Source organism: Ascaphus truei, chromosome 5, assembly GCF_040206685.1.
Source record: "Ascaphus truei isolate aAscTru1 chromosome 5, aAscTru1.hap1, whole genome shotgun sequence".
Lineage (NCBI taxonomy): Eukaryota > Metazoa > Chordata > Amphibia > Anura > Ascaphidae > Ascaphus > Ascaphus truei.
The window spans coordinates 137,417,107-137,431,543 of record NC_134487.1 but is presented as its reverse complement, the minus strand read 5'-3'; the positions used below and the strand labels follow the sequence as shown (position 1 = coordinate 137,431,543).

The 14,437-nt window shown below is 40.5% G+C and overlaps 1 protein-coding gene across 2 annotated transcripts in view; it reads left to right on the top strand.

Moving 5' to 3' along the window:
* LOC142495434 (sulfate transporter-like) overlaps positions 1 to 14,437 on the top strand; it is a 37,995-nt gene that overhangs the window by 23,396 nt on the left and 162 nt on the right. For both annotated transcript variants that reach the window (XM_075600938.1, XM_075600939.1), the window contains exons 2-3: positions 7,000 to 7,602; positions 12,298 to 14,437. The exon at positions 12,298 to 14,437 is cut by the window's right edge and continues 162 nt beyond it. In XM_075600938.1, the coding sequence (XP_075457053.1) occupies positions 7,000 to 7,602; positions 12,298 to 13,899 (2,205 nt within the window). In that variant the 3' untranslated portion in view covers positions 13,900 to 14,437. The remainder of the gene's footprint in view (positions 1 to 6,999; positions 7,603 to 12,297) is intronic.

Here is a 14,437-nt window from a genome sequence, read left to right as displayed (position 1 = left end):
CTTTTTGTAATTATATTGCCTTTTGACTGGTCTAAAAGTTCTTGTCTATCCAGTTTACCAACTTGTTTAAAAGTTTCTAGGACCTTATGGTGATTGTACCCTTTGTCCACAAACTTTTTTACAAGAGCGTCCCCCTGGGCCAAGTAGTCCGAATCAAGAGAACAATTCCTCCTGATTCTGAGAAATTGGCCCCTGGGGACGTTCTCCAACCATTTGTGGTAGTGGTTGCTTTTATAATGTAGGTATGCATTTGTGGACACTTTTTTGAAGAACGTTTTTGTTACAATTTCGTTCTTATTGTTCACCATTAGTTCTAAATCCAAAAAAATTATATTGTATTTGTTTATATCAAAAGTGAACCTCAAATCCATCTGATTGTCATTAAATGCTGTTAGAATCTCACTCAATGCCTCCTGTTCACCGTCCCAGATGAAAATCAGGTCGTCTATGAAACGGCCATAGTACACCAAACCCGCCCCCAGCCTAGCATTCCCCCACACATGAGTATCCTCCCATAGGCCCATGTATAGGTTTGCATAGCTGGGGGCAAAGCGGGTGCCCATAGCCGTTCCACAGATCTGTAGATAGTAATTATCTCCAAATAAAAAATAATTATGTTCCAGAATGAACAGGATAGCATTTAAAATGAACTCTCTCTGTGCTTTGTTTATAAGATTGTCCTTTTCCAAATAATGTGCTATTGCTGCCACTCCCTTTGTATGACCAATGCATGTATACAGAGAGGCCACATCACATGTGGCCCAAATGTAAGTGGATTTCCAAGGTATCCCTGAGATTGAGTCTATAACATGCAGCGTGTCCCTAATATGTGATCTTAACTTGACCACCATAGGTTGTAAAAAATGGTCAACATACTGGGACACGCTGGACGTCATAGACTCCACCCCAGAGACAATGGGTCTCCCTGGTGGGTTAGTGATATCTTTGTGTATCTTGGGTATATGGTAGAACACCGGTGTTCTAGGGTTTCGTTTGAATAAGAAATCAAATTCTGCCTGTGTGATGATTCCCTCATGTTTTGCCTCTAAGAGGAATATTTTGAGATCCTTTTGGTAGATGTCCATTGGGTCTCTTTGTAGAGGTATATATGACTTCACATCACCTAACAGGCGATTTGCTTCTGCTATGTATACACTCTTATCTTGAAGCACTATTCCGCCCCCTTTGTCTGCCTGTCTTATTACAATTTCACTATCTTCGCTCAACTCTTTTAGAGCCTGTAATTCGTTTTTGTGTAGATTCCTTTTATTTAATGTAGGTGTGTTTTGACAGAGGGATTCGAAGTCTTTCAGTACCAGTGTGTAAAAAGTATCAATGAACCCCCCCTTAGCTTGATAGGGAAAGAAGGTAGATTTTGGGATAAAAGGTGAATGTTTGATGTTAACTCTAGAAAATTCTACAGAGGTAGTTTCAGCAACAGTGGAGGAAGACAATACTGGATCTTCCAAACTATCTACAGTATCCAGTTTAACATCATTAAGATGTGTAGTATGTTGTGTAAAGATGTCCAAATTTTGGCCATAGTTTGTATCAATGTCAGCTATGTCAGAGCCTTCTGCCAGGAGTGAAGTCATGGCTTTAATACAATCCCTCTCCTGAGAACTGAACATCTCCTCCTTCTCTTTGCCCTTCATAGTGAAAAATCTCATAAGTGTGACCTTCCTAATATATTTATTTAAATCTACAAATAAATTGAATTTTTTAGGTGAACTACTGGGTGCAAAGGAAAGACCTTTAGAGAGGAGTGCGGTATGATGTGCTGACAATACAAAACTTGATAGGTTGAAAATACCGTGACTCTCCGGCATCAATGTCCTTAGTCTGCCTTCCTTCTTTCTTTGTTCACGCTGCCCTGATCTTCTTCCTCGCTGCTTCTTTTTCTGCGTTGTGAGGGGTGTTCCCGCGCTGTGGGATGTCTGTCCCATAGTGGGTAGGTTCTCCTTTTTTCTCTCTCTTCCTCCTTCTTCACCAATTCTAAAAAAGAAGCAGTGTGTGAGGTTATTTTAGACCGAGGTGGTGTTGGATCCCTACTAGTATGTTTGGGAATAGTCCCACTATTACCTCCACCTTCCTTAGTAGCCAGATCTGAATTCTTAGGGGAATCTGTCAAAACCTCAAATCTATTCTCTGTAGAACAACCCGGTGTAGTGGGTTTATTTTCCTTCTGTTTATTCGTCCTAGGTGTATGTGTTCTAGATGTTACTCCTGAGGTATGTTGGTAGTCCCTACTTCTTTCCCTATATTTGTGTTGTTTCTTCCCCTTCTTGGGGGGATAGTGGTGTTTGGAATCATCTCGCTTGCCTCTTTTCCAATTGGTAACCTGATTGGTAGCATAATCATTAGTATCTCTCTGATATTTTGTATCTTTACGTTCCATAATATCTTTTTCATAGTTTAATACTCTCTTGTTCACCAATTGATCCAATTCCTGGAACTCTTCGCTTTCTACATATGGCATTAAAATGTGTTGTACCTCCTCTATTTCCTTCTCTGTGAATTTCACTCTCTCCTCTCTGTATGAGATTAATAAGCGAATCAATGAGAAGGAACATTTCTCCAAAATGGAGTTCCATTTTGAGGAAAAATCCTCACTGGTTTCAAATGTTGGTTTTTTTGTTACTCTTAAACCTCTAGGAATTATATTTTCATTTAGATATCTTTCCAATGAGAGCAGATCAAGCCAATGCTTCATCTCCTCCTTTGCCAATTTCTCAAGCCTAAAGAAATTGGTTTTTAAACTCTTCTGTTTATTAGGGTATTTAGGATATCTAGAGATGTACCCTTACAGTATGTCTAACTAAAACAAATAAGGACATTGATTATGAAATGATTTTTGTTTTATAAGAATAATAACAATAATTTTGTAATTTTTTGTTTAACATATGAAATGTATAACTGTTGCTAAATATCATTTATTTTGAGGTGTTGGCAACTACAGTATATTCTCTTGATATCTCTAGATACACCTTTGTAGTCCGTATAACAACAACAATACAACATAGACAAGGACATCAACTATATATTTGTTTTAATAATTTTATAGTATAACTGGTATTCATCAGTATTGTATATATATTTCTTTGTGCTGGCAAGTATTTAGTGATGTGGATGCAACATTAGGTGTTCACATGTGTATTCTATCGGTTCCACGTACAATTTAAATTGCCAACACATTGTTTTTTGCCTTTGAACTAATTAAGCTAATTGGATTTGGGAGGTATATAATATGAGACACCACACACCCAGAGTCCATCCCCTGAAGAAGTCTGTGAATCAGATGAAACGCGTAGGGAAGGTGTGCAGTGGACTTTGCAACGCTTGCCATTGAACTGCTGAGTTTCTGTACCGGTCCGGTAATTAGTACGGTTCCCGTGACGTCATCCACTGGTCCGCGACTTCAACCGTCCCCGGTGGGAACTAAAAATCAACTGTTTGGTGTATACCGGGGGAGAAACCATCGTGGAGTGCCTGATGCGTCAGTTCCTGCAGGCAGTGAACAACGGAGGCAGCAATCTGTTCCAGTGGAGTCACAGAGGGACTACAGCAGCAAAGCAGCGTTTCCTGGTCCTAGGAGCATGAGTATTACTCATACAATGCTTTTAATTGTTTTATGTTTGTGAGTTCATTTTTATTGAGATTTTTGGGGATTAAATTTATCTTTTTGCACAGTAATGCACTAGGATTTGGCGCTTTTTTTCTTATATTTTTATATATATATATATATATATATATATATATATATATATATATATATATATATATATATTCCTTCTCTTGTGTCTTCTTATATTTTCTAAAAGCTGTCTTTTTAGCCTTCACAGTTTTGCCATCTTCTTTGAGAACCATATTAGCTTTCTTTTCCTTGTGCTTTTACTAACCTGACTGACACAAACGTCTGTTGCTTTTAGTATTGCATCTTTCTGTTTTTCCCATTGCTATTTCACTCTACTAAAATACCTCCACCCGGCCAAGAATCCCTTTCCTATTTAATAGAACATGTGAATGCTTCCAAAGACCAATGTCATTACACCTTACTGTATATTACTCAACCTCTCTGCAGCCTTAGATACAATACTGTGGACCAACCTCTTCTCCTTCTCCATACTCTTGGTATCTGTAACATAACTCTATCCTGGATCTCCTCTTACCTCTCCCATCTTACTTTCAGTGTCTCATTTGCTAACACTCTTCCTCCACCTCTGTTGATCTCTCTGTAGGCATACTCATGATTTCTATCCTGGGACCACTTCTCTTTTCTCTTTATACACTCTCTCTAGATGACATTATCACATCTTTTGGTTTCAAATATCACCAATAACACACACATTTACCTTTCAACGTCTAACTTTACATCCAGCTCAAAGTCTGTGAATATCTCTAAGCTATATCATCCTGGATGGCCCCCAAAGTTGCATTTTAGTAGTTATTACTATAACCAGCCTCCGAGGTGCACTTAGAAAATTTGCAGACACTCCAAAAATGTGGCGGATTAGCAAAATTGATACAGTAGTCTGGTGGGTCAGTTTGCTGGCATCTTCCTTGGTCACAACAGAGATAGGGCTCCTGGTGGCTGTTTGTTTCTCTATCCTCTGTGTGATCTTTCGCACTCAGAGACCAAGGGCTACCCTCCTAGGTAAAGTTAGTGGCACAGAAATCTATGAAGACCAGTTCACATACAAAGAGCTCAGCAATATACCCAATGTCAAAATATATCGATTTGACACTTCTCTCTACTACGCCAACAAGGATTATTTTAAGACCACACTTTACACTAAAACTGACGTGAACCCTTCTTTAGTGTGTGCATTAAGGAAAAAGGCCAAGAAGGAGAAGGAGGCTGCAGCTGCCCAACCAAGAAATAGGTTCATTGCCAGGTTTAACTTGATAAAGACATCCCACAGGACCCATAAAGCCTCAGAGATCTCAGTCCCACAGCTCGACATGCACTCCCTTAGGCTACGTCTATACTCAGGCAGACGGATCATAACAGAGGGGAGGCGCACACACGCTGCAATACTCTTGTTAAAGCCTGAGCTTTTTCATGGCTTTGCAGGGTATGCAGCGGGCGCGATTTGGGGGCGTGGCAATGAAAATTTGGAGGTGTGTCAATGACGTTCCGGCGGGGACGTCACTTTCCTACCTCACATCCCGATGACATCGCGCAAAAAATCACTTGGCTCTGTCTTCTTCAATCTCGCACTGGCGCCGTCTACAGGCATCCTCAAAGAGGACCATAGATGTGAACGTGCAGCGTGCGTGCGCCTCCCCTCCGTTCCACTCCGTCTGTCTAAGTATAGACGCAGCCTTATCATTGATTGCAGAGAGAAAAAGATCGATGCCGCATGCTTTCCAAAGAGCACAGGGACTCACCAGGTAAAAATAAAACTGAAGTTTATTCAAACAACATTAAAAATGAACACTCAGGACGAACAAAAATAGAGCAACCTCCTCCCACACGTTTTGGGCCTGCACTGCCCTTTCTCAAGGAGTAATACATGCCCGAAACGCGTGGGAGGAGGTTGCTCTATTCTTGTTCGCCCTGAGTGTTCATTTTTAATGTTGTTTGAATAAACTTCAGTTTTATTTTTACCTGGTGAGTCCCTGTGCTCTTTTGACAGGCTGCGGCATCGATCTTTTTCTCTCTGCAATTCTTCGGATCGAGCAAGCGCCGAGGAGTGATGTCATCAGTGTGCGCACACACGGGCATCAGGAGAGAGGGAGTGAGAGTCATGGACACACAGAGGATAGCTGCATCGTGAGTTAAGTGTTACTCCAGGCTGATCCTGTCTTTCTGCTTGATATAAAGAAACATGTGGAGCTGCACACCAATACAAAATTGAATAAATAAATGATACTACCGGTGCTCCTGGTTCAGGGATATATGCCTGGGACATCCAATGTTGAGCAAAAGAAGAGAGATCCAGGGCAACATCGGATTTTATAAGAAAAAACAATTTATTTCAGCCCATAAACACGACATTTCATCCCTCCTAGGGTCCCCTAGGAGGGATGAAACGTCGTGTTTATGGGCTGAAATAAATTGTTTTTTTCTTATAAAATCCGAAGTTGCCCTGGATCTCTCTTCTTTTTCTGCTTGATATTACATGGACATTTGGTCACACACAGCAGTTTTGCTCTCTTTATCTCTCCCCCAGAATCTCCCTATTTCCACTGCTACAGAAGGCATTGGCAGATGCCATGAGGTGTTACCTTTGAGCTCTTCAGTCGGTTTTTCTCTTTCATTATCATTGATTGTAGCGGCATGCAGTTTATAGACACTGTTGGACTTGGTGTGCTCAAGGAGGTTCGCAAAGACTACGAGGAGATCGGAGTGCATGTTTTCCTCGCCAATTCCTCTAAGATATATCATCCTGGATGCCCCCCCCCCCGCTAACTCAAATTTAACATGTCAAAGATGGTACTTCCTCCTAAGCCTGCCCAATTCTGCCCTCTCTATTACTGTTGGCAGCAGTATCATACACCCAGTATCACAAGCAAGTTGCCTAGGGGTCACATTTGACTCCTCTCTTCCATTCACAGTGTAGATAAAACCTGTCGATTTTTTCCTCTGTAACATTGCAAAGCTACAGTATGCCCTTTCCTCTGTCACTCTACTGCTAAAACTAACATATGCCCTCACTTTCTCATGTGTTGACTATTGTAACATTTTACTGTCTGGCCGTCCTGCCTTTCACCTGTCTCCCCTGCAATCTATCCTAAACATTGCTGCAAGAATCACTTAACTCTCCTAAATCTTTCTCAGCTTCTCTCCTGCTGAAATCTTTCTACTGGCTTCCTATTAAATACTGTATTACTTACAAATGTATACTTCTCTCTTTTAAGGCTATGCTCTGCCGCTCCTTACATCTTACACTTTGCTTTACATTTGCTTTCCCTAGCTACATTAGACCTCACACAAACCATTTTAGATGTTCAGCAAGGTAAAGTTGTACTTAATTCATTCTTTTCTTTCTCCAGCCTCAGGACACCGAGGATCCTATTCGGGATGACCTCCCAGAGCAAAGTGAGCATTCAGCTACATTTAACTATGCGCACGTCAAGCTGGAAGAACACATACAGCCAGAACTGAGCACTAGAGATCTAATCATGGAGAAAACCAAACAGGTCTGCTCAAGTGGTCCAAAAATGCTGACCAACCTTCTCTTCAAGCTCTTCCCAGTGCTCGAATGGCTTCCACGTTACAAAATTAAGGAATATCTGCCAGGAGACATTATATCTGGGCTCATAGTTGGTGTTGTTACTATCCCTCAGTCAATAGCTTATTCCCTCTTAGCAAGTCAGGATCCAATCTATGGACTATACACCAACTTCTTCTGCTGCATCATATACTTCTTGACAGCAACATCTCGTCATAATTGTGTTGGTACATTTGGAGTGTTGTGCCTTATGATTGGTGAATCAGTGAACAAACAGTTAAAAGCTGCAGGGTTTTCTACTGATGGTGTTGAAACAGCAGTAATAAACTCAACGCTAGCTGCTAACGGAACTATAATCTGTGGCAAAAGCTGCTATGCCATCACGGTGGCTACATCTTTAACCTTCCTTGTTGGTGTTTACCAGGTATAGTGTAATCGTAACCTCCTATTATACTAAATATAGTATTGTAATACCCATTTGACAATATATCATCTTGCTGAGTTCCATTTCCATTTTAAGTAAATATCCTTGAAATTGTAAGATAACAGTTGAAATAAGACATTTCTTTAGATAATGTTCAGCAGTAGTAATTTTGAGCTTTTTTTCACCCAATTTACATGTAACAGATAAATCCTAAAAACAATGACACGATGTTAGGTGAAATAAATTATACCTGTGTCCTCACATACACAAGCAAACATTTTACAGCTATGAAGGAGTATAAATAGCCAACTAAATTAACAATAAATGTGTTACAAGTATGATATTTGCATTATTGATTCAAGAAGATAGACAGGCCCATGTTCTAATAAGGTTCAAAAAACTAAAAGCTACAGTACAATTAATGTGAAGGAAATTAAAATGTTTGCGGTAACAAAAAGCAACATTGAGTATAGTGTATGTGCATCATTTCAATCATCAAAATCCTATCTCAAACATTATTGGAACTCTTCATTCTGCAAATTATTGGTGAGAGGTTGCAATTATAGAAAAAATAAACATGGGTCTGAGTGTCCAGGCTAATTTAGGTTATAAATTTTGTAAAGAATAGTAATATGCATTATTACATAGGGTCTTATTCAGAGAGGGTTGATAAAAAAAATCGCCAGGGAATTTAAAATGGCGTTTTTTTGGGCGTTGCTATTACGGTATTCAGAAAGGCTCGAATACCAGTGATAGCAAAATGCCCAAAACAGGCGAGTTGCTGCCAGCGAGAGAATCAACCCTCTGAAATGGCCTAAACCGGCGATTCATTTCTGCTGCAGAGAGAGCTGCTCTGAGAGAGCCGCCTCTCCCAGCGGAAATGTCGCCCGAAAATTATTTATTTAAATATTCATTTCTTTAATAGTGTAGAGGTGCAGGGGGTCTCCGGAGCTGAACCACGTTGGTTTTATGTCCGGGGACACCCTGCTTCCCGAGATACAGGCCTCTTTATGGGGTGCCGGTATCTCCTATGCAAGGAAATGTCTCGGTCACGTGACGCGGGACATTTCAATGCAGAGGGATACCGGCACCCCATAAAGAGGCCTGTATCTCAGGAAGCAGGGGGTCCCCGGACATAAAACCAACGTGGTTCCGCTCCGGCGACCCCTGCACCTCTACACTATTAAAGAAATGAATATTAATAAATATTTTTTAAAAATCTATACACGCCCCCCTCTAGCCAAACCCATACAGTACAGTAATGGGCAAAATAACTATTATCCAGATATGGATAATACTGTAGATCATTTGCCCATTATTAAACACTGCATTAGCATACATAAAGAAAGTAAATAAATACAGTTATACTTACCACAACACCAGGTCTTTCTGTCCTCCGTTGCCAGAAAGGATATACAGTATATACATAATAAAGACATTCTAATGGCCCCTAACCCCTTAATCACCTTAGCGGTATAGTCATTAAGGGGTTAACCCACCCTGACCCGATACAAACCCGTGAGGCCTAAGTACCCACCCCGGACTGACTATACCCACCCTATACCCATTGAGTAGTATAGTGGTACATCATACCAATATAATAATAATATGGGTATGATAAGCCTCTATAGCACTCAATGGGCACCCTAATAAAATTACAGTAATTCACAAGACACACAATAATAAAAGCTAACTAAACTCCAAAAAACACACTTCACTAAATACAAACAGTAGCCAGCTAATCCAATCAATAGCAATATCAACAATGAATTAATTAAACCATTAACCAATCTAAACAATTAATTCCAAAACCAACTCAAAATGAATAGTAACACTAACCAATGTAAACAATGAATTACTACAACATTAATGAATGTAACCATTCAAAGACAAAGAAATAAATTAAAACAATCTCTGAAGTAACCATAAAACACATTAGCTAACATAATATAACATTAAGTACAAGCGAACACCAATCGCAAACCTTTTATTACATTAAGCATGAAAAAACAATCAATCACATCCACATAATACATGAAATGCACAAAAGCAACAGCAATAGCAAGCAAGAAATCCCCCCCAAATATTGGCATAATAATGTATTAATCTGTACCCTAAAGAGGTACAGATTAATATATTATCAGTCAATGTGCCTCCCCCAAAAATAAAAATAAAAACCCAAAGAATACACCTGTAAAAAGAGACATTTACAAACATTGAATATATTACTTACCATTAGAAGCGGTGGCCCTCCGACTCCCGGGGTAACAGGAAGCTCACGTACCTTGAAGGCCTCCAACAGCATCCGATGACATCCGCCATCAGGATCCGGCTCAGGTACCCCAATCTTCTTTTTTCTTTCTTTACTCACCTTCTTCTATCTTCATCTGTAACCATTTCTTGTTCTTCTTTATCTTCTTTCTTCATCTGTCAATCCAAAATACCCCATGTTAAATCCCAGCCGATGCTGTCTCGTCGTCTTCTTGGGCTCAAATGAGGCGTCACGGCCTTAAATATGGCTTGTGACGTCACATTTAGCCTCACAATGGTTAACAGCCACCTGATTGGCTGTTAAAACCCAGTCCCGACTTTAATTTTTTTTTTTACATGACGTCACTTAAAGGGAATGATGCCAGCCAATCAGAATGGCTGTGCTTCAGTTGCCTTTAAGAGACATCACGAAGCCGGCGTCACATGTTATTTCAGCCAATCAGATCGTGGGAACCAATTCCACACGCTGATTGGCTGAAATACCTTGTGACACAGCGGCCATCTTGGATTTACTGACGTCATGTTAAAGGTAAATGAAGCACAGCCATTCTGATTGGCTGGCATCATTCCCTTAAAGTGACGTCATGTAAAAAAAAAAAAATTAAAGTCGGGACATGGTTTTAACAGCCTATCAGGTGGCTGTTAACTATTGTGAGGCTAAATGTGACGTCACAAGCCATATTTAAAGCCGTGACGCCTCATTTGAGCCCAAGAAGACGATGAGACAGCATCGGCTGGGATTTAACATGGGGTATTTTGGATTGACAGATGAAGAACGAAGATAAAGAAAAACAAGAAATGGTTACAGATGAAGATAGAAAAAGGTGAGTAAAGAAAGAAAAAAGAAGATTGGGGTACCTGAGCCGGATCCTGATGGCGGATGTCATCGGATGCTGTTAGAGGCCTTCCAGGTACGTGAGCTTCCTGTTACCCCGGGAGTCGGAGGGCCACCGCTTCTAATGGTAAGTAATATATTCAATGTTTGTAAATGTCTCTTTTTACAGGTTTATTCTTTGGATGTGTTTTTTTTATTTTTGGGGGGAGGCATATTGACTGATAATATATTAATCTGTACCTCTTTAGGGTACAGATTAATACATTATTATGCCAATATTTGGGGCATTTCTCGCTTGTTATTGCTGTTGCTTTTTTGCATTTCATGTATTATGTGGATGTGATTGATTTTTTTTCATGCTTAATGTAATAAAAGGTTTGCGATTGGTGTTCGCTTGTACTTAATGTTATATTATGTTAGCTAATGTGTTTTATGGTTACTTAAGAGATTGTTTTAATTTATTTCTTTGTCTTTGAATGGTTACATTCATTAATGTTGTAGTAATTCATTGTTTACATTGGTTAGTGTTACTATTCATTTTGAGTTGGTTTCGGAATTAATGGTTTAGATTGGTTAATGGTTTAATTAATTCATTGTTGATGTTGCTATTGATTGGATTAGCTGGCTACTGTTTGTATTTAGTGAAGTGTGTTTTTTGGGAGTTTAGTTACGTTTTATTATTGTGTGTCTTGTGTCTTGCTGTATTGTAATTAGGGTGCCCATTGAGTGGTATAGAGGCTTATCATGCCCATATTATTATTATATGGGTATGATGTACCACTATACTATTCAATGGGTATAGGGTGAGTATAGTCAGTCCGGGGTGGGTGCTTAGAAGTTGCTGTACATGCATGTTTCCTGCCTCGGATGCATGCCGGGGGGGGATCCAGAGCTGCTATTAATGGCTATCAGCTCCGGAGACCCCCGGCATCAATCCGAGGCAGGAAAGGGGCCTGATTTTTTCTAAGTCCCGACATATCGCAGCTCATCGACCCATCTCACCACCAATCTACCCACTTTTTTGTGGTCTATTGGATTTGGGGAGAAAATCGTCTTTTAGGGCTGCGATGGGCTGCGATAGGCCATGACAGCCGACTCGCGGGTCTCTGAATTGCGCGAGTTTATCATCCCTCCGAAAATGGTCGATAAGCGGCTGATCGCCGCTCAGTTGGCGAATTTCGGATGGAGATAAACTTTTGCGTCGATACAGGCCGTTATCGAGCACTTATCGAGGCTTTCTGAATACGAGTACCCATTGGACGATAAGTGCTCGAGAAGGGCCTTATCGAGGCTTTCTGAATAAGGCCCGTAGTGCCATATGTGGAAGTGCATGCACACCGCTTGATAAAGGCAATTTTTGCCGAAACGTTGGACCCTTTGGTGGCACATTAAATTGCATCTTTAGAAACTGTGTGCCTGCTTCCATTTTTTTTGCTTATTACATAGTGCAACATGTTTCCTTTGAAGGAAACTGAATGTCCCCAAATCTCCCTTTCTTTAAATAAAATAATGCTTAGACTGATAACTGTATACATAGTGGAGTTAAGCTTTGCAACTGAGCATGATGTAATTTCATTTTTCTTTTCCAGATCCTTATGGGAATCTTCCAGTTAGGTTTCATTTCTATGTACCTATCAGAGCCCCTGCTGAGTGGCTTCGTGACTGGGTCATCCCTTACTATTCTCACTTCCCAGATGAAATATCTCCTTGGCTTAAAGATACCTCGCCGTGATGGTGTTGGGTCTCTCATTCTGACTTGGGTTGACATCTTTAAGAATCTACAAAACACTAATATATGTGATCTAGCAACCAGTATAGTTGCCCTAGTTGTCATTGTGCCATGTAAACACATTAATGATAGGTTCAAGAGTAAGATGAAGATCCCATTTCCAGTAGAGTTGTTAGTTGTTATCGTGGCCACATTGGTTTCCCACTTCTTTAACTTCAAGGGCAAATATAAATCATCCATCTGTGGACCAATCCCCACCGGATTCCAGGTCCCCAGAGCGCCAGATTGGAGTCTCATTCCAAATATAGCTGCTGATGCTGTACCAATTGCAATTATTGGATTTGCAATGACTGTCTCCCTTGCTGAAATATTTGCCAAAAAACATGGGTACACAATTAGAGCCAATCAGGAGATGATAGCTATTGGCATGTGCAATCTCATCCCATCTTTCTTTTACTCTTTTGCTAGCTGTGCTGCTTTGGCCAAGAGCCTTCTGAGGGAATCCACGGGGGCCAATACCCAACTCAATGGCATAATCAGTTCTTCCGTTTTGTTGCTGGTACTGTTGGCTATTGCCCCACTATTTTACTCCCTGCAAAGTTGCATTCTGGGAGTTATCACTATAACCAGCCTCCGAGGTGCACTTAGAAAATTTGCAGACACTCCACAAATGTGGCGGATTAGCAAAATTGATACAGTAGTCTGGTGGGTCAGTATGCTGGCATCTTCCTTGATCACAACAGAGATAGGGCTCCTGGTGGCTGTTTGTTTCTCTATCCTCTGTGTGATCTTTCGCACTCAGAGACCAAGGGCTACCCTTCTAGGTAAAGTTAGTGGCACAGAAATCTATGAAGACCAGTTCACATACAAAGAGCTCAGCAACATACCCAATGTCAAAATATATCGATTTGACACTTCTCTCTACTACGCCAACAAGGATTATTTTAAGACCACACTGTACACTAAAACTGATGTGAACCCTTCTTTAGTGTCTGCATTACAGAAAAAGGCCAAGAAGGAGAAGGAGGCTGCAGCTGCCCAACCAAGAAATAGGTTCATTGCCAGGTTTAACTTGATCAAGACATCCCACAGGACCCATAAAGCCACAGAGATCTCAGTCCCACAGCTCGACATGCACTCCCTTATCATTGATTGCGGCGGCATGCAGTTTATAGACACTGTTGGGCTTGGAGTACTCAAGGAGGTCCGCAAAGACTACGAGGAGATCGGAGTGCATGTTTTCCTGGCCAATTGCAACCCGTCAGTGCGCCGTGTACTGCACGACGGGGGCTACTTCAGCAAGACCAGCGGTGACGCTGAGCTGCTTGCCTTTCATAGCGTACATGACGCTGTGACGTTTGCGGAGAGGAAGTTCCGTGAGAAGCAGAGAGAAATTCAGATGATTGATGCTGCTTTCTCCTTTGACCCAAATCAAATTATTAGTGATGATCTTAAGAATTAAAACAGCTTCTTGGTCATCCAGGTGGAGGAGAGTGGAGGAGAGGGGAGGGGGGTTTGGGAGATGAGAGAATGCTATGGATAGCATGCTATTGGGTAATCACATGAATAATTATTTTCTACTACAAAGGAAATGTAATCCTTCAAGCCCCAAAAAGATGGACTATGTAGAAAGCATTTGGATTTAGATAGCTGTTGTTTTCTGCTTCTGCTTTGAAAAATGACAAAAAGGAGAGATCTGGAAGAAATCCCTTAATAGTCAAAATACTATGGGCTAAAGCCATAATGCCTAGAACGTAGTAAATAAAGTGCTCTCTGCAATCTGAATCAGTAAACAAGAAAGTGTATATACAGAGTAACCTGGTTCATAAGAAAATGTATCTCAGGCATTGTAAATATTTAGTAACACTTGCAGACTCCTGTGTCAGGAAATTGAAAGAACAGAATAGTTTATGTGTTCCTTTTAAAGCTTGTTGCAATGTCACTGATCATATAATAGAAACAAAGAAGAAACCAAATAATATGATATAATGGTATCCTAA